We start from the raw sequence: 25,719 nt of genomic DNA on the forward strand, positions 1-25,719 counted from the left end.
GAGAGGATGCTGCACAGTGATAAACATGTTGCTGGCATCACTTTCAGGTTCACCTTATTGTTTTATGAGATTTACAAATCATCGCTTCTTTTAATTTCACACTTAACAGAGTCCAAAAAGTAACTTTTACACTTCATCCTCAGTTATAACAGGTGTCGGCTTATTTCCACCTGTTTTAAGGGGGAAAATACAGATTTTCACATGCAAAGTATGCAATTATCTTATTAAATCCTACATTAAACATGAAATATTCTATATTCAATCTGCCTGTAAACGTTCAGCTTTACCGTTTTTGAACTCGTTTATCTGACGTGATAAATGTAAAATTTAATGTATGATAACTAGACTTGAAAACACAAGCTGAGTCAGATTTTGACATTTTGAAATTCATTTTTGGGTTTTTTCTTCTTTTTTATTTTAGGCGTGTTTTGTTAAAAATCACACAGAAACTGCAACACGTGCGTTATTTTTTAACACAGCCTTTCTAAGACTGTAATAAGGAATGCTTCAAATAAGTAGCCTGCATGTTGTGTTATATTAAAGTAAAATGTCTGGGAAACATCATAAAATTATAAAATAGTTGAGGTTACAGGTAATCACGTGCAATAAAAACTGACTAACATTAAGTCTTAAGTTATTATAAAATCTTTAATTATTGCCACAGTTTAGTCTGTAATTTCAGATTATTCGTGTTCCTGCTGTGCGTCTATTTGACCTCATTAACCCCTCTGAGCTTGATCAGCTGGCCTTCATGCTTTAGATGCATGACAACCTGAGATGCACAGCTTCAGTCCTCGGATCCTACCTCTGCCGCTCAGCGGGGGCTCCTCAGTCTCCGCGTCTCCTCCCAGCTCCTCCAAACTCGGGGAAAAGTTGCTGAAAAGTGAGGCCGAGCTGGTGTTTCTGATGTTTCATCGTCCAAACGTGGCTGCAGGTGTATCACTTCATCGGGATCGGGAGAGGAGACGGATGAGGTGGCGTCGGTACGATCCTGCTCCCGAGGCAGCCCGCTGAGCTGTGGTGGGAGGTGAAGAAAGCAGCTGGAGTCGGTGACTGGTAGCTCCTCCCACCCACGCGGGTGGAGGCGAAGGTTATTCTAACCCGACAGTCATCGCTGCTTTAAAGCTCGCACTGCTTCTGGGAAATCTCTGCCACGTTTTTCATGTTTTCTGAGTCTAAAACACGGGTGTGGGTGGGCAAACGGGACTTCTGCGTGTTCCAGGAAACTAATTTCACTAATTGATTGCAGTCAGACAAGTTGCACATCCGGGCTGCTGAGGCCGGAGTTTAGTCAGGATTCTGCCAAGTTTGTTCCAGATGTTTCACTGGGAAAACCTGAATGTATGAGAAAAAGTTACTGTCAGGTTGAATGAGCTTTAAGAAGTTCCACCTCTCTAAACCTCTTATTGAAATGAGCATTTGAGAGCTAAAGACTTGAAAAATTATCCATAGAAATCCGAAAAAGTCAAATAAAATGACGTCTCACAACTTTCTTCTGCCATTACAACCACTATAATATATTTCATAACAAGAAAACAGGGGGAAAATCATAGTTTAATTCCACGTTTTACTAAATTGAGTTCAAAACTAATACTTGTATCTGCAGAAATTTAGACCTTGTGTTACAACTTTGATCTAACCATGGATGTCAAACTCATTTTACACGGTAGACCACAAACAGCCCACTTTGATTCTGAGTGGGGCGCCACTGAAACTCCCCTTTCTGTCAGTGTAAAGAAATAAATTAGTGTATCTATAACAGCAATCCCTGAGATTAAAAGTGTAATTTCAACAGCATGTCGTGATTTTTCTATAAATAAAATTAGTCAAAATACAGAAAAAGCGCTGGTGAGCTCACTGGCCCGACTGTCCTGTACGAATATAAAACATAAAGTTCTGGTTAATTCACAGAGATTTATTTTTCTATAAAAATAGACATTTTTATAGGAGAAAGTAAAAAAAAAAATAGGAACTTTTCTACCAGTCAGTTGTTTATATGTTACTTAACTATTTTGGTGTATGAACGGCAGTGGGGGAGGTCTGAGAGCAGGAAAGGAGGAGGTCGAGTGGAGGTGGGTTGCAAAGTGGCTCGCTGACGCACAGCAACTGTGAGAAGGTTAAAGCAGCTTAAGAAATGCACCATATATGAGATCTGAGCTGAGCTGGCAGTGAGATCAGCTGATCAGAGTTCAACTTTGTTTACATTCATCTGCTGCGTGTCTTTAACTTTTGTCCACTTTCGCTATGTTTTTTGTTTTTTCTCTTCTCTTCTCTTCGCTGTCCCTTCCAGTTCTGGTTCTGTTAGAGGTCTCTTCCTGTGAAAAGACAGTGTCGCCAAATGCTACTCGTAAATAATTGTTGGGGTTCTCTATCTAATATATAATATAAGCCAGTTTGAGGCGACTCTTATTGACACTGTAGGAATTAAAGTTGAATCGTTTGATGTAATACTTTTATCACTTTAGTCTGGCAGAGGTTTAATAGGTCCATAATTATTGGTTATATTTGTGCAAATGCTTTAACAAATTCATTCAGTCAGATGAAAGGCTCTCTGTATATACTTATTTCTTCTTTTATAATACCAGATTAAGTACATTGTAGGGACAAACTAAGACATGTCCACAAATTAATCAGAACAAAGTAATTCTTAGTTAAACCCCCAAATCACAGGGTTTTAGAAGCTTTGACTTTCTGTCCTTGAAAATGTCTTCAAAGTTGTTTTTTTTTAATTCTACATGCAAAATAGTAGACACAGCTAAGTAATGGATGTATGGATGGATGGATGGATGGATAATAAAGAAATAAAAGCGATACCAACTGTTAAACGTCCATTGCTTTGTTTAGAAATTCATTTATAGGGATAATTTAAGTAAATACAGTTAAGCATACTTCCTATTTCTGCTGGTTTTTACCTTAAAAGGGGAAATTTTACACCTGTTACTCGGTTAGCCAACAGCTTCGGATTTTCACAGCAGATTAGGAACATCAGTGGGGGGTCGGGGAGAACAGATTGGTTGGGTCGTGGTCCAGATTTCATTCATTAGTAATGTTAGCTTTAATAGAAAGAAACAATGAAAGGAGAGAGGATGGCAAAAGTGTAAATGAAGCCTCTGTGCCTGAAAAGTTCGATAAAAATACAAGTCTGTCTTGTCTTGTCTTGTCATCCAACAGAGGCTAAGTAAATAAAAAGACAAAATAACATCTGCAGCTGGTTGCTGTAGGAAAACACAGTTTATCAGTGTGTCCCTTTTAAAAACACCCTGCAGGTCCCCTGCAGATGAATCAATAGTGAAAAGGGAATCTCTTCTCAATAAAAGCTTTTCATTTTACTAAAAAGCCATGAAATTGAAGGGGCTCTGGGGTTTTCTCAGAAAGGTTATTCCGCAGATTGTTCCAAGAAAAATCTGTGGTCTACGGTTGGGCCAAAGAGGCGCCTCGTGGGGTGAAACTTTATTGTGAAATAATCGGCCGCAAAGTAAGGCCAATCAGAGAAGATGCGTATTTTCATCTTTTACATGGTAAAAACAATCAGCCACAGGCTTCCTGAAACAAAGAACAAAGAGCTGTGACCCTATTTTGAATTAATACTGTACCCATATAACGAAAACTGAAAATACTCAACCACATGCCTGCATTTTCCCAACAAAACAAGCAACCAATGCTGCAAACCCTCACAAGGAAACACATGAAGTTCAGATTAACCAGGTTTGTGGCGGCACCTGGAGGCTGCCTCACGTGCTTCTTCGCGTGCCCGCCTGTGCAGAGGTTCGCACAGCTGTTCTTCGTTACATTGTGTGTTGTAGTAAGAAACAAACGCACCGCTGACGTATAGTTTGGAGCACATGTGGAGAAAGCGGTAATGACAGCCTCCTGCCACACGAGGGCGCCAAAGACTGCAATAACAGCCACAGAGCGTCAGGATGAAGAAAGTCCTCGAAAATAAAGAAATGATGGTTTTATATTGTTACAGCAATTTAAATAAACGTGGACAGACAGACGGAGTTTATTATTTAACATGCAGAAGTACTCGATTACAAATAGGAGTTTATTTATTGTTCTTAAAAAAGGGTTAAACATGTAAGTATGCCCCATTTAACCATTCAGGGTAATTTTTATCAGTCTAATCTCATGTTACAGGTTATAGTTGTTAATAAATATGAACACGATGATTAAAACATATGTAATTATACAGTTAGTCTGTCGTGTGTAATTACAGTAACATGTGCTGGATGTGTTAATGTGAAGGATATCTTTAATTACTTTAAACACTACATGTTTCATGAGCTCCTGCACAAACACAAACTGCTGTAACAGCTTGTGTTTGTACTGAGATGATTGCCCTCTTCTGCGCACTGCTCACATTCAGCTCCTAACAATGTGACTCGTTTCTGTAAGTTTCATAAAAAGTTTGCTTTCCATCACAGAGCCGAGCTGAACACGAGCTGGTGGTGTTCACGCAGAAAAATCTCACTGTTGTCGTGACCCTAACCCTCTGTGACGAGCTTGTTTAAAGCTTTTCCCTCTCGGCTCCTCCACTGCGTGTCTTTCCTCCCGGTCCTCTGGTGTCACCACCCACAGCTACAAGACTGTAATGTGCTGAGCAGGCAGAGCTTTGTCTTCCATCAACCCACGACCTCCCAGAGAGCGCTCGGCTCAGCTTGGACGTTTGTAGGGCAGTGTGCTGCGAGCTGCAGAGCTGCAGGGGGCCGGTGTGGTTTAACTGTGTCAGCAAGACAAATTCCTCTAGTTTAAAAGCTTCACGGGGATTTAACAGCTTCTGATCATCAGAGACTGTAGAGCCACTGTGTGCTCTTCAGTCAATTTATCCTTTAGACTCAGTTTATACAGAAAATACACATATGTGTCCAATGTGAGTATAATGAGAGCCTTGTTTACATACTTCTGTACATTTTGTATCATATTTATTTTTCTTACAGAGCTCGTGTTAATGACTAGAACTGAAAAATCTATTATTAAGACCTAATATTTAGATTTGACATGTTATATATTATCTTTCTCTCTTTAAACATTTCCTTTCCTCTGTAATGCATGGTTACAATTTAACACAATCCTATTATACATTTTTTCCCATCCCTTAAACATGCACTATGACCGCAATAATAAATGAAACTGAACTATCACCTTCTTAGCAATGCCAATAAAACCAACACGAATACACAGGAACAGCGTGAGCATCATAAAAGTTTCATTGAAAAGCAGTTTCAGAAGTTTTCCAATAACGTCGTCGGTCAAGGAATTCACCTTATATATGATAAAATTAGAAATGTGTTTTAGCCTTAAATATTTTCTATTTCACATCTTCTGTATATATCTCTTTAAATCTTTGTTTAGTTGTTTTCCCACAGCTGTTGCAGACACCTCAACTGTTTATGGCACTTTCTGGGATTTTATTTGTGACCAATAAAGTGATGGGAGGCATTGTCGCATGTACACAAACCTTTTTTAAAAATTCTCTCACGGTCGCTGAGTTGCCACATTCAGGCCTGAATAACAGAGTAATGGGAGACTGCCATCTATACGGCACTTTTTCAGACCCGTGACCTTCAAAGGGCTTCACGCTACAACCTTTCACACACATAATTGTCACACCCTGAGGTCAAGGTCACTGAGAACTCATCACCATCTCAGAAATGCATTTTACATTAAGCTGTGTATGCTTGAGTTTGGCTCTCGTCTACGATTAAGACTCAACAATCTTGCAAAAGATTGCTTCTAAATTTCAAGAGCTGCTGTTTAGTTAAATAAAAGCAATTAAATATGTTTATAATGTATGTGCCAATAAAAAGAAAATAAAAGACAATCAGACTGAAGTCCTGGCTTTATCACACATGCCTGTCAGAGGCTTGAATATGTGCTTTATATTTTTTAAGATAATCTTAATAAAGGAAACTAAATCAAACAGCTGATGTTTGTGGCGAGTTTGTCCGTCTTCTATTTAAACAGATATTCTTCTCCACAGTGAAAATATTTCACCCCTGAAACAACAAACAGAGAAACTTTTATTATAACGTTTCGACACGAAGCCCTTTTTCCAGTAGAAACCACAGGGAGTAAAAATCAGTAGGAAACATAAAGCACAGACAACAAAACAAAGTAAAGCACGACAGAAAACAAACAGAAGCATGTTTGGCACACCAAGTTCAAGTTTTAACAGCGTTACAATGTGTCAGATTTTAAAAAGCAGGCAGTTTCAAACAGTGTTCAGTGCTCTTTATATTGAATCACATAAAAACAACTACGACTGGTTGATGCTGAAACAATAAGTGCATCTGAAAACGGTGCTTTTATCAGAACTACGTCGTTTCTCACAGAAGGTGCGTCAGCGTGACAAACTGTAATCCACAAAGTCCTGAACAATCGGAATTCAACTACAGACACAAACACAAAATCAGCTCCGTCACGCCAAGTCAAAAGTCTCCACACAGGTTTTAAACCACAGCGCTCAGCACACACGTTTCCAACCAGGGCGAGCAGCTTCTGTGGCGAGCACAGGCCCGTTAAACAGGACGTGGTTTGAGAATGTGCTGCACAACTTTAAACACGAACACCGTCGCAGTTCACCCTCCGAAGCGGTGTAAGCGCGAGCGTGGATGGAGCAAACTGAACTCAACCCGCTTCCTAATGTGACACCTGCCAAGTAAACCTCACACCTGCTGGAAAACGTAAAGAAAACACATCCCTCTCATCTAAAAACAGACACCAGCGCCCTGTGGCCTCCTCTTCAGCAGGTCATAAAGAGCAGCAGCACCACAGTCAGCAGCAATCGCCACATAAATTTGGTCCTCGTCATCTGCCGTATGTTTGGTATCAGTTTGTTCAAATAATTTAAAGCACAAAAGGAAAATAAATAACCAAAACCAACATGAGCACAGGGCAAAGTCACAAAGGATGGATCAAAATAAAGCTTTTTCTTCTAACTAAACAGGAATCAAGTGTCGGCAACAAGGCAAACGTAGTGGTCGGACCTCGTAGGAGTTGCAAGATACAAAAACCTCTCCTGTTACGTCACATTATGTTCAGTTTATCCTTTTTGTTTGTCTGCTAAACACTTCACACGAGACACTCTGGTTTAGCTCCTGCTGCTCAATCAGAGAATCAGTTCAAACAGTTTTCAGATGCTTTTTATCGCTTTTAATAAATGTGCACCATAGAAGTGGAATGTTTTTGTTAAACCTCTGAGTTAAAGCTACAGGTCTGCATCTCCATCACATCTACACGTCTCCTTTTTAAATCCATCGCACAGCTGCACAGAAGAAAAGGTTCGGGAAACTGCGTCCCAACAGTGAATCGTTCCCGTCATCTCTTATTAAAAACGTTAAAAAACATATACTGTACAGCGCGTAAACATGTGAAAACAACCCAAACGACAGGGACAGGAGGACGTCTGGTTTAACGCACTTCCTGTCAGTTGTTTGAGCTGGAACGGCTTTCATCTGAGGAACGCGTTCCTCACTCAGGCCTTGTCTTACAGAGTGTACGCGTGGTGAAAGCGGCTATAAATATTGGCTATGTTAGAGGAAAGCTGGGTTGCATGAGGTACTTATTAGTGGTCAGTGCATAACCTGCAGTAAAGGGTGAAGCAAAGCAACGCAGCGCTGTGGACGGCATTAGCAGCAACACTAAATTTAACCTCTGTGTTCGTTTTATAAGAATATGGTCACTTTACTGTTGTGCTCTCAGACTCAGAAACTTCACCTGGATTCAAACCAACACCTTAAAAAAAAAAAAACAGAAAAAACAACCTAAGCTAACAAGTTGAGGCAGGTATAAGCCAGCGAGGTAAACTGAGAGGAGCAGACAGAGAAGGCTTTCTTTTTAGATGAAGGTAAAGAGGTGACAGCATTTTAAAAAAATTACACCGAACTGAACTTGCATTGCTTTTCTTCCTGCACGTTTACGTGCATGAAAACATTCCTCTGCCATTTAGTGCATTAGTCTTCACTCCCTGTTACCTGCTAACCTGCACAGGTGGACACAGGTGTTACAGTTTCTGCACCTGCAGGCGCCACGTGATGCTCATTTTTACGGCATCAGATTAGTACCTGCCCCCGGTGTCACTTTTAAAGGGCTAGTTCAACATTTGGTGCAGATTGTTTATCCTAGTCGAGCATAAAGACAGTGAGCAGGCGGTGTGTAAACGCTTTAACAGGATCCCGTCTGTAAAAGATGTTTGTTAGAGCTGGAGTCAAGAATCTGTTGCTTTTATGTTTTTGTTAATTTGCAGGTTAAACAGAAAGATGCAGAGTTTAAATAAGTCAGTTTTCCAGGGAAAGGAAAGTCTGCTTCCAGCCTTTATGCTAAGCTAACTAGAGCTAAACAAACCATTTCCTCACTCAATTAAAGTAAAATTAATTACATATAAATCAATGACTTCTTTAAAAACACAGGAACAAGTGTCAGTTGCCTCTGACAGTATTTGGCCCTCATATGGCTGTTTTTAGATAAAGGAGTTTAAGTAAACAAGGCAATCGTTTAAATGATGACAGCGCTATTTTTAGTCAAACACAGTTACGGAAATGCCCCTCAATCTCCTCGCTTTCATCGTGAGATCACATTAAAATGCTCCAAATCATCCTCCTCTCTGAGCTGCAGTCAGAAGAGGAGGATGTTCAGAGCCTTTAATACGACCCCGAGCACAGGGAGGCGCGCTACTCTTTCTTGGACCCTTTGTCCCTGGGGGAGCCTTTGAGGTAGGTGTTGTAGAAGAAGTAGGCAAAAAGGATCAAGTAGCTGAGGTACAAGAGAGAGCCCCAAACGATGTTGTCCTGGTGAGACGGACAGCGCAACTCGTGCATCCAGTGGTACACGAGGCCCTGCACGGCCAGGCCCATCACCATCTGCAGGATCTGCAAGGCCGTGATGACCATGGCGAAGGGACGCGGCACCTGCAGGCCGGCCGCTCGGGCGGCGTAGTACGTGTACATGACAGAGTGAACCATGTAGTTCATAGTCATGAACCAGCCGCCGCCCGCCAGCTGATCCTTGTAGGTGTACCAGGAGTAAAGCAGCACGGTGATGTGGTGGTACCAGTGCAGAAAGATGAGGCGCTGTTTCCGCAGGACGATGAACACGGTGTCTCCTGAGAGAGGCGGCAGAGAGGAAATCGTTTAAATAAAACCGCACCCGAGCACCAAACCTCAACCCCTCAGCAACTGAGTCATGATTAATAACACCAGATGTACTTTAGTTATCACAAAAGATGGAAAATTGCTGTGTGAGAGCAGGAAAAATATTTTTTAAAAACCTACAGAAAAAGTGAAATACCTGACAGGACCTGACTGTGTATCAAGTTTAACGCAGCTCCAATAAAGCCTGACTTCACTTACAGTGTTTGAAGGGGGGGGGTGTACTAAATTTTATGATGGCCTTACAGGTACAGGAGGAGCACAGAAACTTTCAACAAGGCAGCACAAGCAGTTAGCTTACAGCTTCGTGAACATCCATCACAGATTTGTGGGTTTATGTTTGATCTTTCAGGTGGATTTAACAAATAAAAGGGTTTAGCTTACACAGACAAACCTCCTCACAAAGCTTACTTTGATAAGTACAAATACAGATTCTGGTGAATCCCATGAAGTTGTTATAAAACAGAACAACCTGTATTTCTAATTTAAAGCTCATTTGAGTCTCTATAAAGAGTCCTTATCCTGCAGTAGGAAGAAGACGTATCCTTCCTGTCTGCAGCAGAGGAAACATTGCTTGTACATTATCAGCTGTGCGCTAATGGACTTTTCTTGCCAGCTCAGCATCTGCCTCCATTTCAGCTCTTAAGGGAATCACCTCCTGATGGATTTACTGCACAGTGGCGCACACTTTAATCTACACTGAGCAAATCATTTCATTCTTAAAGTAGCTGAGCAAGAAAAAACATCCAGTTTGAATTTAGATCCTTTTGGAACAAAGACTGAAAAACATCCAACACATTTACACTTTTACACGTTTTCAGTGCGTACAAGTCTTGCACCAACCCTCATTTCTTAACATTCTGCGAGGAAGGCAGGTGAAACGTGCAAACATACATGGAAATAGAAAGGTTTGCACAACTATAACAATAACTTATCTGGTACGATCCATGACCGATGACTGCCACTGTATGTGTGTTGTTGTTGTTTTTTTAAATTCAGGTAAACTTTTACTTTAGTGGCAGCGTGTTTGGGATCATCTTTTACTGAAAGAAGCAGCTGCTGCCGATCAGATGTGTTGCAGGCAGTACTGCATGGTGGGTGAAGCTCTGACTTAATATTCTTGTGTTCACAGTTACATTAATTTTGAAAAAAAATCCACACCACTCACTGAAATGCAGCTCTAAACCATGACAGAGCCTCCACCGTGCTTTACAGATGGCTGTAGACACTCATGTCATCGCTCCATCAGACCTGTTCTCACTGATCTTTTTTACTGCACATCATGCTGAAAAAATTGCCAAGTTTTCAGCTAACAGCTCTTTGGGAATCAAATTGTTGTTGCAAATAAACTGTTACCTTTGCATTTTGCACAGATTCACCTAATTAAATGGGAACAAACTACGTGGTTTTGCACGGTTAGTAGTAACAACGTGTCAAGAAACAAAATAAGGTTCATCCCTTGAGTTATATGCATTTATATTTAAATGATTCATAGGTCAGTGTTAAGGACAGAACCAAAGAAAAGCTTTGAGAGACCTTCAGAAAGTACTGATTAAGACCTTTTTAAAAAAAAACATTACAAGAAAGTCTGGCTCCTTAGAAGCAAAATACAAAGAGATGAGGGGTGGATCAAGACTTTTGCACAGCACTTTATGCCTCATCATGGTTTTAGCTAATGCTAACACCCCCACCCTTAATATGATTAAAACAGTTTTTTCTGAGTTGCGTGGAGCTCCTATAGTGTAAACAGGTCCTGCTTCACCTTAATCCAATAACAAAGAAATAAGGAATCTACAGCTGGTGGTCTTTGAATAGGTTAGATTTCAGTATGTGCTTCATTCATGTGAGTAATATTCTGACATTTATGAGATCAGATGAAGTCTCACCCAGCTCGGGGGCCTTGCTGAGGGCAAAGGCGTAGGCCCAGAACTTGGTGAGGGGAGAGCTGTAGAAGCTGTTGTCACACACCGACTGTTTGAAGCCGTCGTTTGTGAGGACGTGCAGCATGTAAGCTCCGGTCCTGACCGCTCCTACGATGCTGCAGAGGAAACACAACAAGGACATATTAGCCAACAGCTAGGATCACAGAGGCTCAGCCACTTCTTTTAGTAAATTATGTTGCTCTACTGGTTTCATATTTGTCACCACTTTCCTAGAACAGAGTCTGTTTTCTCATCCTTATAGTAAAAACAGGGATGGTCTCAACTGGCAGCCCTGATGTGTTAAAGTGTAATCATTCTGCCATGCCTCCTGTGGACAAATGAAGCATTGAAAGCAGCATTTTTATAATCCATCTTACTGTTTGTCATAAAATAATAATAATAAAAAAAAAAAGAAACCATAACTGAGCTGCAGAGATCACTGCTACAGTGCAGCCATAAAGGCTTGATGTCAAAAGGTTTATTGACATTACACTGATGGCAAAGAGCAACTTGCACAATGGTGCAACACTGATGTGGAGATTTCATAGGTAATCTCAGTCAGACCATCTTAAACACACCTTAGATACTCCCTGTGCTTTTATCTGATGTTCCAACAATTGCAAACCGGATCGCAGTCAACAGGGAGCCAGCCTGTGTCATTTTCTCTGATGACTGATCGTCGTATCGGCCTTCGATCTGACACAAATCAAATGCAGGTCAAACAGGACCAAACTGTGAGTTTGATGGGGATTATGCTCAATCCTTTTCAGAGTATCAGACATAAATCGATGGTGTATGTAGCGTATGGATGCCTGTTTATAACTATAGCACTCTGCTACTCTTACAGTCCTTTTAAACTAAGCCACAGTCGCTCATTCAAAAAGCACTTTTAAACTCTTTTTGCCCAAAGACTCTTCAATATATCAGTTGGAGAAGCCTTCAACTAGTAAATGAACTGCCCTGTTTCCATGCAACTGTAATAGTAACTATATGATGAATGAATAAATAGCAGTGAAAAAAACCCTGATTCTAAATCTGAAAACCTTGTGCGGCCCACTGCACATTAGCCTAAGAGGAAGTACTTTCTTTTTTTGTTCCATCATGAATATATTTTGAGCGCTTGGCAACTGGCTTGTTGAGGTTAAGTCTCCATAAACAGCTTTACCTCCACCTAATTGCATCGGAAATATTTCATCAGTAGTTAAATTAGTCAGAAAATAAGGGTTAAGGTCTAAGTTTTAAGCTCTTGTGCTTCTGCTGGCAGCCCAGCTATAGTAGCCTCATAGCTCATTAGCGATAGTTTAGTGCTAAACTGTCAGCTAAAGCTGGGGGTTTACATGTGGATTGCACTGATATCTGTTAATTAGCACCAAGACTAATAAAACACTAGAATTTAATTAATCAAAACTAAAGCATAAATGTATATTTGTCACATATTTGGGTTAAAAATGCTACAAGAGGCCTTAACACAGGCATGAGGTCCAGCTTTATGACTCTCACTTAGCTGCTACCTGTCTGCGTCAGCACCCACCCGCCACTCAAAGCTACCCCACCCCTAATTACATGAGGTTAAAGCAGTCACTCCCTCTCTTAACCAGTAAACCATCTCATCATGTCCATTTCTGTCAGGTTGTTTACTTTAACACGAGACATTCACGGTAAGCCCAAATGACAGCAAAGCAACAAAGCGTGCACGATGTTGTGTCATCATTCTGGCACACGTCCCCGAGGTTAAAAAAATATATACCAGTAATAAAAAAACAAACTTATCCTTTAAAGGACAACAGAGTTAACAGGGTGGATGTAGTAAAAAGCAAAAACTACCTACACTAACACCGTCGCGTCCTGTGTGCGGACAGCTAAGGCTAAAAGGAGCAGGATATACCCACAGCACTGGGATTAAGATTAAAGTCCTGCACACCTGCCACGTGGATCCTTGCAGGCTCTGGTGGGTTTGACAAACTCAGCTTAAGGCCTTTAAGTGACAGCAGCAGGATTTTAGTTTTTATAAAAACAGCACGCTTCTCTGGGGGAATACCACAGTCTAGATCTTCATAAACAAATCAGTAAATTAGATTGATAGTTGGTAACTGAAGGAGTAGATAAACAGAAACCTGTTTGGAGTTTGGCTGATGTCCTGCTATAGATAATCTTCTCAGGTATTCTACTGCAGATGCTTTTTTTAAAGATTGCTTTGTAGAAGCCCCGATCTCCTTCAGCATGTCAAAATGGAGATCTTTCAACTTGATTCAAGAAGATAAAGCAGCAGGGACATAAACTCCCACTACTTATAGGTGAAAAATGCCAAAAATCTGGCTCTTATCAACAGCAAGGATCCTGAGGTTGCTCTCTGCTCAGATTTGAGGTTTGTGGTGAAACTGCAACTCGAGTGGAATGTCCTATTTTGAAAATGCAGCTGCTCTGGAATCTGCCTGGAAATCTCAGAGAAGATGATCTCAAACAGGAGATTGGCAAAAATGTAAACCAGTTTTTTAGGTCAGCCCCAAGAAGTTTTAGATTCCACCCCCCAGATACCATGTGCAGATGGACATCAGGACTCTTAGTGAGTGAAATGTCTATAGTGTTCTTGAAGTACTGCTTTAAATCTTGCATTGAACCTTGAGGTGACAGCTGTTATCAGACTGGTTGTGGCTTCTCAAACAAACACTCAGAACACGTTCCTTCTTTGACTATCCCTCTTTCAGTTCACGTTCCTGTTTACCCAGAAAGGAAAAGGACCTTCAGAGAAAAAAATACCAAACAACTTTTCTCTGAAACACTCGACTCTAAATGTTTGCTTGACTGAGCGTTAAGGTCACGTCAGCCGTCTCAGCTGCATCGACCTTGAGAGTCACTCACCTGAAAATGGCCAGACTGAGTGACCACAACACCAGCGGGCGACGTAGGTTCAGTCTTTGCCTTTCCCTCATGAAGTGCTGCCCTCCAAATACGATCGCAGCGTACAGGCCAGAGAATATAAAAGACTTGGTCCTGCAGAGAAGCACACACACAGTGATGCTTATTATTACTCATCCTCACTGTAACACCAATACTGATAATACTGTTACATGCACTAATTACAGCAGAGAGACAGTAACGGGGGGAAAAAAGCTCCCCTCAGACACAAAACACTAGATTGAGAATGTACTGGATCAAATTATGTAGTTGTTGCAATTAATATTTAATACTTAATTTCAGGGAAACGAATGTATGAAAATTTGGTTGTCGTCACTGTAAAAAGAAAATACGTAGTCTTGTAATTCTAGTCAGAGCATAATAGGAAAACCATTTTTGGTCCTCAGCAGGTTCTATAATTATTAAATACAAGCGCAGGTCTGCAGGCATTCGTCCATGCACAGCTCTCTGCATATCAGTCAGGAGGAGGTCTGGACTTTGACGGGACCATTGCAGCACCTTGTTTCTCTTCTTTTCGGCCATTCAGTTGCAGATTTGCTTCTGTGCTTGGGATCATTGTCCTGTCAGGTGATCCGATTTAGGCAGCCTCGCCTCTGTCAGTGCGCCCCAGGGTGGCTGTGGCTACAATGTAGCTTGCCATCACCAGTGTGTGAATGTGTGTGTGAATGGGTGGATGACTGGATATGTAAAGCGCTTTGGGGTCCTTAGGGACTAGTAAAGCGCTATATAAATACAGGCCATTACCATTAGCTTTAGCTGTCAAACAGATGGCCTCACATTTGAATCTAGAATACTTTGGTATACGAAGGAGTTCACGGTCGACTCAGTGACTGACAGTAAGTATGAGGTGTTTGCGCTGATATGCTAAGTTTGGTTTTGTGCATCGCAGCCAGACGTCTCCACTCCGGTCTCATCTGTCCAAAGGAGATTTTTAAAGAAGTCTTTTGGTTTTCCCAGATGCAGCTTTGCAAACCTAAGCTGTGCTGCCATGTTCTTTTTAGAGACAAGAAATCTTCACCTGGCCTGTTTGGAACGGTTGTTCCAAACAGGGACTGGCTCAGTCTTATTCTAATTGTCATTATCGTTAACATGCTGAGGCATGTACAGCTCTTGGGTTTTTTGCAGTTTCTCTGAGCATTGCATGGTCTGACCTTGGGATGAATTTGCTGAATGTTAACTCGAGAAACAGCTTTATAACCGTTCCTAGTCTGACGTGCAGCAGCAGTTGCTTCGCGGTGCATTAACACAGTGCATTTAAATAACAGCACCTGGCTGCTACTACACTTACCCTCTTAATCCCTGTAGGAAAAATATACATAAAATCTTCTCAAAATAGGGTGTACTTGTCTTTAGCCACAACCTCACGTCCCTGAGCCCAAATCTGTGGGAAACACTGATGTTACTTAACACAAAACGCCGGCCTAAAAGCTCCAGCATCACACAGATCTTTGACCTCTATCAGCTTTACAATAAAGAGGAAGTACCTCACTTCCCCTGACAAACAGCTCTATTAAACACTAAATCACCTCCTGAGACTTTGAAACAGGAGACAACTACACAGACACAGCACTCTTACATAAAGACATTACACAATTAGTGTGACTGAACCAGACAACTGCAATTAAAGACAAATACGAGCTGATATCAACTCTGTGGTCACTCCAGAGTCGTGTGACAAGTCGAAACATCAGGCTATGAATTACTACATGTCAGCCCTCCTGACACCAGCCAACTCAATTATTATACTCATAGTAGAGGATTAAGAGATTAGCTCCTGACACACAGACCACTCAGACTGCCAGCTATGGGCAATAAGGCCATTTCCACTGGGCACCACTGCGCCTGATGTTTCAACAACAGCACACAGCAGGAAAGAAAAAGTCGATTTTTGGCTGAGCAGAAACAGCCGAGGAGAATACTAAACCCTGGAAACAGAGACTGCATGTGCACTGACACCGTATATTTTTAATTTCACATTAACCTGCTTCTCATATGTTATTAAAAGCTGTTTTTATTTAAGTAGGGAGGGTATGCGTGAGGCTGAGGGTATTTGGGTAAGCAGATGACTAATCCAGATTGGCAACATACATAATACACAGGATGAGTAGATACTACTGCTGCTGCTGCTGCTTGACCCAGTTAGTGGTTATAGTGGATTCTGATAGCTGGTCCCAGTTTGCCCCTGTGGGAAAGGAAAAACCAGCAAAAAGCTAAAGCTGTTCCCGCTGCACAGATCTGAACCTCCGAGCATACCAAGAGTTCTTCACCAAGCTAATAACACATAATCTTAGACAAGATGCATATCTGTTTGTTCCCTGTATACCGAGATGAAATTCAGTAACTGAATAATCATCTAATCAATCAATTTGTCTTCCAGACTCAGTGGTCCAAACTTAAAACAACCAAGAAATCTCAGATTAATAACAGAAAGAAAGCGTATTATCCTACAGAGAGACTTGTGCACCCAGCGAGGAGCACGTGGTAAGCTTACAATAATTTTGATTTCAGAGGCATTAATCCTGAGATTACCTGAGTCAGCTTTAAAAGCACAGAGTCCTTCAGCTACAAACATTTCACTCAAACATCCAAATCTCAGTAATAATCTCAGGTCTATAACTTTTTGGACAATGACACACTTTTAATGTAGCTGTCCCTCTGGACACCAACACAATCAATTAAACAAAATGTGACTAAATTGTAAACCTTGAGCTTTACTTCAATGGGTTTTAAGGACCTCAAAAGCTGCAGGTTGAGGGGATCTCCCCTTTTTTTAATGTGTTTATAAACCTCTCTGCATTTAATCATTAGTTATTATTAATCTCTGGCTCACCACAGCCTGGTTTTGCTGTTTTTCAGTTTTCTTCCTGTTAAAAGGGATTTTCCCTTCCCTCTGTCACCAAGTGCTTACTCAAAGGAGGACAGTTGGGGGTTTTCTCTGTTTTCTCTGACTTTAACTGACAATAAAAAAGTACCTTGAGGCAACTGGTGTTGAAACAGACTCGTCATTATTGGGGTCTGATTGGAATTAGAAAAGGTCAGCTATGACAAAATGAATCAGAATTGTTCATCCAAACTCTTATCAATACTTCAGTGCTCGTACTCGGGAGCTGTGCCAAACTCACACCAGTGAGCATATAAACGCTCCAGGTTTTATCTCCCTGCACAGGGTGAGACACACGCGAGCTATCAGAGCCACAATCACCTGGCCAAGTGTTTTGTCTCCAGGAGTCAGTAAGCTAGTGGGTTTTTTTCAGCAGCATTCCTTCCCGGTCTCCTTTAATAATTTGTGTCTCTGTGCAAGCGTCCCTCAGGAATTGTCTAAATGATCTGAGTCACATGTCTCTATCTTTATCATTTCTTTTTATCAGTTACTGACATGCTTTTCTGACAGTTCGACAGAGCACATACAAATGCTGTCAGACTCATGGGGGTGGAACATTTTGCACACCTGAGAAACTTTTTCCTGCTCTGTTTTTTTAGTATGAATCTGTTTTAATACAAAGTCCACTCCTAATAGATAGCTAATCGTAGGTGGCCTGATTTACAGTCAGCTACTGCTACAAGGTTAATGAATAAAGAACAATACACAGATTACGGATCATCTAGATAAGGAGCTACAACTTTAATTTAAACGTCTTTGTGACTGAAAAGAAGACATGGTATCGACACTGAGTTATCAGCACACGCAAACTCCTTTTAGCATTAATTAGCAGGCATCTGTGTCTGTGCCTGACAACCATATGGTTCAAGGAAAATGTGCACTTTGTCACAGACTGTGTTCCTAATTTTTTATGCACAGCATTTCTAGACACAGCTCACAGGCTTCAGGTTCAGAAGTCTCGTCTCTGCTTTTTGCAGACATTGTGGTTCTGTTAGTTTCATCGAGTTACAACCTCCAGCGCGCTCTGAGGGAGGTTTGCTGCCAAGCTGGAGGGAACTGGGATGAGAATTAGAACCTTCAAATCTAAGGCCACAGTTCTGAGCTGGAAAAGGGTGGACTGCCCACTTCTGGTTGGGAAGTTTAGATATTCCAGGGTCTTTTTACAAGTGAGGTAGGGTGCGACAGGAGATTAAACAGGTCTGTAGTGGGAAAGAGAGAGCTCTGCATCTCAGCAGTGGCTGACAGAATGAGACTACAGAAACCAAAAGCAGAAATAAGCTTTGTGCTGGGCTCTTTGACGGATAGAGTGAGATAAAGTAAGAAGCTCAGTTCTTTGAAACGAAATAGAGCTGCTACTCCTCAACATTGGCAGGGGCCAGCTAAAGTGGCTCAACATCTCACTAAGATGCCTCCTTGGTGTTTCAGGCATGCCAGACTGTGAGGAGATATCGGTGTAGACGTAGGACACACAAGATTATGTCTCTCAGCTGGCTTGGTAGTTTGGGAATGCCTGAGTGTCCCACCAAAAGAGCTGGAGTAGGTGAGCGGGGAGAGATAGGTCTGGGTATCTCCCCGTCTACTGTGCAAACAGGCAGCACAAAATAGATGTCTGGTAAGAAGATGCAATTATCTTACTCTTAATTATTACATACAGGCAAGCTGAAATACTCTCTATTAAAAAAAATAAAATCTCCCTCCTCACCCCTGCAGGGGGGTGTCTTCAATCTAAAGCAATGAGTGTTGCACTTTGGTGTGCTCCACACAGCCCCTTTGACTTTGACACGCTGGATACGCAGAGCTGCAGCTGGGTAATGGCCTAAAAAAATTAGATACCTCAAGTCAAATTTTGTCAAATACAAAAGAAAAATCACCAGAACCATAATTAAATATATTTTATTTTATTTTTTTAACCATTTTTTCCTAATGTTTTAAGTGACTTCTCTTCATAACATGGAGAGAAAATAACAGGAAAAAGTACATAAATCTGTGCCGCTGCCCAGCAAGGCATTACACACCTTCACCTTTAACTCATGCTTACTTAAACCCCAAAATAGTTCTTAAACTTGAATCACTTCAATTAACTCAAATAGGAGAGGAAACGTCGCAGGAACTCTTACATATTTTCAACTTGATACAACGTAACGTCTGTCATTAATCTGAGCAAGGCTGGTGTTTGTAACGTACAGATGTCACTGTTTGAGTCTTACAAACTAGCCCAAAAGTGAAAACGTAAAAGTGAGGAAGGCATAATTTTTGACCTGTTACTCAATATTTGTGCCTGAAGGTGAAGACGGGCAGCCGCAGATCCAGCATGAAGTCTTTAGGCAAGGCAAGGCAAGGCAAGTTTATTTGTATAGCACAATTCAACAACAAAGTGATTCAAAGTGCTTTACAGAGACATTAGAAACAAGAACAAATAAAAAGCATGATTTAAAATTGATTAAAACAAGCAAATAAACTAACTAACTAATTAACAAACAAACAAAACAGTATATAAAATCAAAACAGATAAAATCAGAACAGTAGATAAAATCAGTAGTTAAATGTAAGTTTTGAAATTTAAGCTTAAAGTGTGGATTTGGTGCTTTATTCAAATGCAGCTGAGAACAGGTGAGTCTTCAACCTGGATTTAAATAAACTGAGTGTTTCAGCTGATCTGAGGCTTTCTGGGAGTTTGTTCCAGATATAAGGAGCATAAAAGCTGAATGCAGCTTCTCCGTGTCTAGTTCTGACTCTGGGAACTGATAAAAGACCGGATCCAGATGACCTGAGGGATCTGGATGGTTCATACTGGGTCAGGAGGTCATTGATGTATTTTGGTCCTAAACCATTCAGAGCTTTATAGGCCAGCATCAGAACTTTAAAGTCTATCCTCTGACGGACAGGCAGCCAGTGTAAGGACCTCAGAGCTGGACTGATGTGGTCCACTTTTTTGGTCTTAGTGAGGACTCGAGCAGCAGAGTTCTGAATGAGCTGTAGTTGTCTGACTGATTTTTTAGGTAGACCTGTAAAGATGCTGTTACAGTAATCAAGCCTACTAAAGATGAATGCATGGACTAGTTTTTCCAGGTCCTGTTGAGACATCAGATCTTTTATCCTTGAAATATTCTTGAGGTGATAGTAAGCTGACTTTGTTATTGTCTTAATGTGTTTTTCTAAGTTTAGGTCTGCATCCATCACTACACCCAAATTTCTCGCCTGGTTTGTGGTTTTTAGATGTATAGATTGAAGTTCTCTGGTGACCTGTAATCGTTTTTCTTTGGCACCAAAGACTATTACCTCAGTTTTGTTTTTGTTTAGCTGGAGAAAATTGTGGCACAACCAGTCATTGATTTCCTCAATGCATTTACCAAGAGCCTGTACAGGGCCTCGGTCTCCTGGTGACATTGTGATATATATTTGTGTGTCATCTGCATAGCTGTGATAGTTTATTTTGTTGTTGTTTATAATCTGTGCCAGTGGGAGCATGTAGATGTTAAACAGAGGGGGTCCCAAGATGGAACCTTGGGGAACTCCACATGTGATACTTGTCTGCTCAGATGTGAAGTTACCTATTGATACAAAGTATTTCCTGTTTTCTAAGTATGTTTTGAACCAGTTTAGTACAGTTCCTGAAAGACCTGTCCAGTTCTCCAGTCGTTTGAGTAATATGTTGTGGTCAACTGTATCAAATGCTGCACTGAGATCCAGTAAAACTAGGACTGACATTTTTCCACTGTCTGTATTCAGACATATGTCATTAAACACTTTGGTCAGAGCGGTTTCAGTGCTGTGGTTCTGTCTAAAACCTGACTGGAAGGCATCATAGCAGTTATTCTGTTTTAAGAAGTAATTGAGCTGTTGAGAAACTGCTTTTTCAATGATCTTACTTAAAAACGGGAGATTTGAGATCGGCCTGTAGTTGTTCATTTGTGTCTTGTCAAGATTGTCCTTTTTCAGTATAGGTTTGATTACAGCAGTTTTTAGTGGTTCTGGAAACACACCTGATAATAAAGAAAAGTTGACGATCTGTAACAGGTCTGACTCTAAAGTCTTTGAGACCTTTTTGAAAAAACTTGTTGGCAGGACATCTAAACAGCAGGAGGAGGAGTTCAGTTGACCTAAGATGTCCTCCAGGTCTTTGCTGTTAATAGGTTGAAACTGTTTCATGGTGTTTAAACAGTTTTTTGGTGGACACAGTACATATCCTGGATCTGCTGTTGATGTACCAATTGCTTGTCTAATTTTTTGGATTTTTTCAGTGAAGAATTTGGCAAAGTCATTGCAGGCCATGGTCGAATGAAGTTCAGCTGCCACTGACACAGGAGGGTTTGTTAGCCTGTCAACTGTAGAAAATAAGACCCGAGCATTATGGCTGTTTTTAGTGATGATGTCAGAGAAGTAGGACCTCCTTGCATTCCTCAGTTGTAAATTATAATTGTGAAGTTTCTCTTTATAGATGTCATAATGAACCTGGAGGTTTGTTTTTCTCCATCTGCGCTCAGCTTTCCTACACTCTCTTTTTTCATTTTTCACCAGTGTGGAGTTTCTCCATGGAGACTTTTTCCTTCCAGAGATAACCTTCACCTTAATGGGAGCAATAGTGTCCATTACATTTAACATGTTAGCATTGAAGCTATTGACGAGCTCATTGACTGACCCTCTGGGCAGGTCAGGTGTTAATGGGAAGACCTGGTTAAAAATTGCACTACTGTGTTCAGTTATACACCGTTTTGTGATCACTGTTGTTGATATATTTGTGTGGGCTGAGATTTTACTTTCAAAGAAAACACAGTAATGATCAGACAGGCCCACATCAGACACAGTAACCTTTGAAATGCTCAGGCCTTTGGAGATCAGTAGGTCAAGAGTGTGTCCTCTATTATGTGTGGCCTCTGTTACATGCTGAGTCAGCCCAAAGTTGCCCAGAGTGTTACTCAGGTCTTTAGTCCCTTTGTCCTGAGGGTTGTCCACATGAATGTTAAAATCCCCAGCAATAATTACACAGTCAAAATCAACACAGATCACAGACAGAAGTTCACCGAGGTCATTAAAAAAGTCTGTGCAGTATTTGGGAGGCCTGTAAACATTAAGAAACACAACTTTGGATGGGGCCTTCAGCTGTAAAGCCACATATTCAAAAGACTGAAAACTTCCAGGAGATAGCTGCTTACATTGAAATGATTCATTAAATAAGACAGCAACCCCTCCTCCTCTCCTGCTCGCCCTGACCTCACTGATAAAACTGTAGTTAGGAGGGGTCGTCTCGATGAGAACAGCTCCACTGTTACTTTGGTCCAACCAAGTTTCAGTTAAAAACATAAAATCAAGGCTGTGCTCAGTGATTAAATCATTAATTAAAAATGTTTTCCCAGCTAGAGATCTAATGTTTAATAAAGCCAACTTAAGTGTTTTAGAGGTATTACTTGTCCCCTCGTGTTTGGGAGCAGTCTGTGGCACACAAGGTATGTTTACTATGTTTAAAGATCTTTTAGAGTGCAGCTCTCTGTGTTTTGACCAGGCCACATGTCTCCTGTCACCTAAAAGTACAGAAATTTTAAAACCTTCTAGTAAACAGGGTCCCAGCTTCTCCTGGGAAAAGTCATCACTGCCATAATCCTCACAGCCCGGACCCTTCACACATCACGCATCAGACTGCGGAGACAAAGCATGAAGAGGAACTAAGGGGGGCGAGGCTGGGCAATGTGACTTCGATTGCTCTGTTGAGGGTGGGGCTCGATGGCGAACCTTTGGCCGCTCTGGTGGGGGGTTTATGGGGGACAAAAAGGGATTGGGACGGGGGGTAGATCTGAGCCCAGCATAGCTGTTAATTACATAATCAGGACTCCGTGCAGGGCTCGCCTCTTCTCCCTGAGGTGCATCCTTAACTCGAGTTTATTTGAACTAAAGCGAGGGAAAAACGATGTTCCTGAGGTTCTAAAGAGATTTCATGGGTTTTAGCCCGAACATGCAGAACATGTTACAAACGGCTTCAACAACAAACGATGGACAGAGCTGCAGTCCAGTGAATGACTTATTTACTGATATTTCACCAACTTCCTCGTTCTTACCAGTTTTCCTGCATCCATTCCATCGCTCTTCTCTCGTCGAAACGTCGCTCGAAGTCGTAAACTGTCAACGGGTAGCTGCTCGGCTCACTCTCGTTCATTTTTAAAAGTTTCTGGTTTCGTTTTGGAAGGAAGAAAAAAATGCAACAAAAGGCTGAAGAAGCAAACGAGAGGCGACAGTTTAACTGCTGCTCGGTTATCCTCCGCTTTGGGTCGTCTGAGGTGACAGCAGGATGACGGGCTGTCAAGACAATTTTTATTTAGCGCGAGAAAGCTAGCTGCAGGAACACGACGCTATTCCGGTTTAGGATTTCAAAATAAAACGCATTTTCCAAAAACTATTAACTGAAAAGTCCTAATAACTTTTCTAACCTAGACAATGGAATATATATATTATCTGTACTTTTGAGTCAGAAGTAATCAGGAAATACAATAAACATGAGTGAAGATTGTCTTACTGATTTGTATTTTAATAATTTATTTCTATGCCTGCTTCATCTACCAAGGAAGCATAGTCAACAGTGATGGCGGTGCAGATGAAGACATTAGGAGCCTGATCAACAAAGCAAGGCTTGCATTCAACACCCTGCGACCCGTGGCTGCCCACTGCTTCACTGAGTGAATGGGTTAAATGCAGAGAGGGATTTTCCCCACGGGGACCAATAAAGTACACTTTCTTCTTCTGTATGGGTCAGAGACGTGGCGGGTGACCAACACCATTACCAGCAAGACACCGGTTGTAGTCTCATCAACAAGTGCTTGCGACACATCTTCAACATCAGATGGCCTGAGAAGATCTCGAACACAGACCTGTGGAAGAGAACCAGCCAGAACATCAAGAAGAGAAAATGGGGCTGGATAGGCCACACTCTTCGAAAACCATTCGACAACGTCTCAAGGCAAGCACTGGACTGGAACCCACAAGGAAAAGGGAAAGTGGGGAGGCCCAAACAGACGTGGAGAAGATCTGTCGAGAGCGAAGTGAAGGCCGACAGAATGACGTGGACCCAGCTGAAGAGAACGGCCCAGAACTGAGTCTGTTGGAGTGGTATTGTTGCGGACCTTTTTATGGCACTTATCACAACCAACATTACAAAACAACACAATAAAACACACACAAAAACTTAAAGTCTTGCTGCTTCATTTTGAACACTCTGAAGTCTGTGAATTGATCTGTGACAGTGAGAGGCATGAATAAAAGCATGAATAGGAGCCTAAGTGGCACCAAATCTCAGTGTGGATTGTAGCTATAGCATTAGAATTTGTTGAAATAGGTTTCCATGAAATAGCATGCACAGGCAGGGGTGCCTCCAGAATGTTTTCATATAGGGGCCCCTAAAAATATTGGGGGGTACACGAAAAACAGAATTTCCAGTTTTATTATGCTGTTGTCAAATACAGATTACTTGAAAAATATGGCAAAAAAGACAGAAACAAAAGAAGCGTCTGGGTAGTTAATTTCCTGCTATTAAAGTTAATATAATTGAAAATATATTTTCAATTTTATATGTACCTATAGGTACATATGAAAAACAAATAAGATTTCAATATTCATAAAAATCCGTTTTAAGCAGGAATAAATAACAAGTTTATGTTTTAACTCATTTAAATGATTTTTCTTCATAACATGGAGAGAAAATAACAGGAAAAAGTACAGAAATCTGTGCCGCTGAGCAGCAAGGCATTAAACGCCTTCACTCTCTCTTGTGCTCTGTCTTGTGCTCACGTTTAAGGGCCCACCAAGGGTGTCACCCAAAACGTATAAAGATGCTAATCACATACAAATATATGCAAATCCAGTGTAAGCAAAGAGCAACCAACTGCAACGAAACACAAAAGGGCAAAATCATAACAAGGATATAAAATGAAATCACTACAGTACTACATTAGCTATACTGTGAGAATAAGCAATGTTTATATCTTTATTTTATATTTATTTTGATATCTACTTTTAGATTGTTTGGGGAGAGATAGTTTTGATATCTCATTCAACACTAGAGTTAACAGTTCAAGTGCTCAATATCAAAATTTCCACCGGTTGTAGTCTCAACTTTTATTACGAAGGTATTTGCTGGCATTTCCGGTATTCCCTGCGCTGTCATTGGGCGATTCAATAAGAACACGTTTTTGTTTTTGTTTTTAGAAAGGCGGGGCTTGGGTGTGACGTTTTGTCATCAGGCGAGAGCGCTGCGAGTATCGACCCCATAAAAAGCACTGGGACCAGTCGGACCAGTCTGCTCCTGTCAGCAAGGCCAGGACCCCAGATATCCATACTTGGATTAATGCTGTCAGTCAAAACCAGCTGCTTTATTATGTAAGAGAAAAATATCATTTAGATTAACTGGGTCCTTTCAAATACATTATTACACTTACACAGCAGCAGTGTGCACTCACATGATTTAATGGTTTTAATGCACAAAATTAGTTTAACATGCAGCTATAATTTACTGCTTTCTTCCATTTCTTTTTATGGTGAATATATGTGCAAAGACTTAATCTCTATCAATCACAAAATGACTTGCAGAATAACTCATAACAACTATATGCAGTTTAAGCTTGGTAAAATAAGCATTACATTATTAAACAAAGTGAGGAACGAGCCTTTATTTGCATTTAAGTTTCCCTTTCACATGCCTGCTCAATGGATCCTTTTCTCCGCTGGCAGTCTGCAGTGCTCCTATCTGTAATAAGCTCACAAAAATTGACTTTCTGCATTGATCTGCTCTTTGATCCTGTACAAAGGACACAACGAGTCCCTTGAAGTACATCTGGAACAGCTTGGTGTACAGTTTCATAAGACATCATCT

At 41.0% G+C, this 25,719-nt stretch overlaps 2 protein-coding genes across 3 annotated transcripts in view; both read right to left on the reverse strand.

Annotated features, from left to right (window-relative positions):
* Positions 1 to 2,213, reverse strand: part of LOC113028035 (transmembrane protein 150A-like) — a 28,039-nt gene extending 25,826 nt beyond the window's left edge. Inside the window, exons 1-2 of one of the 2 annotated variants that reach the window (XM_026177992.1) lie at positions 2,009 to 2,213; positions 806 to 1,335 (exon numbers count right to left, since the gene is read on the reverse strand). The gene's annotated coding sequence lies outside the window, so the exon portion shown is untranslated. Of the gene's footprint in view, positions 1 to 805; positions 1,357 to 2,008 lie in introns of those variants that run through there. The other variant, XM_026177993.1, reaches the window with a different exon arrangement.
* A 3,497-nt stretch (positions 2,214 to 5,710) lies between these two features.
* LOC113028036 (elongation of very long chain fatty acids protein 6-like) lies at positions 5,711 to 23,165 on the reverse strand. The gene is made up of 4 exons (XM_026177994.1): positions 22,916 to 23,165; positions 13,928 to 14,059; positions 11,033 to 11,184; positions 5,711 to 9,100 (listed from the first exon to the last, which is right to left on the reverse strand). Exons 1-4 carry the CDS (start codon positions 23,011 to 23,013, stop codon positions 8,670 to 8,672), a joined length of 813 nt encoding a protein of 270 aa, XP_026033779.1. The 5' UTR covers positions 23,014 to 23,165; the 3' UTR covers positions 5,711 to 8,669.
* Positions 23,166 to 25,719: the final 2,554 nt, after the last annotated feature.

The sequence above is a fragment of the Astatotilapia calliptera genome, chromosome 8, assembly GCF_900246225.1.
Source record: "Astatotilapia calliptera chromosome 8, fAstCal1.2, whole genome shotgun sequence".
Taxonomy (NCBI): domain Eukaryota; kingdom Metazoa; phylum Chordata; class Actinopteri; order Cichliformes; family Cichlidae; genus Astatotilapia; species Astatotilapia calliptera.

Bases quoted from the DNA above. Each gene is read 5' to 3' on its own strand.
- LOC113028036 (XM_026177994.1), bottom strand. From the start codon at position 23,013: ATGAACGAGAGTGAGCCGAGCAGCTACCCGTTGACAGTTTACGACTTC. The intron at 14,060-22,915 runs GTAAGAACGAGG...GCTTCTCTGCAG, and splicing joins GAATGGATGCAGGAAAACTG to GACCAAGTCTTTTATATTCT. The intron at 9,101-11,032 runs GTGAGACTTCAT...CGCCTCTCTCAG, and splicing joins CAGCAAGGCCCCCGAGCTGG to GAGACACCGTGTTCATCGTC.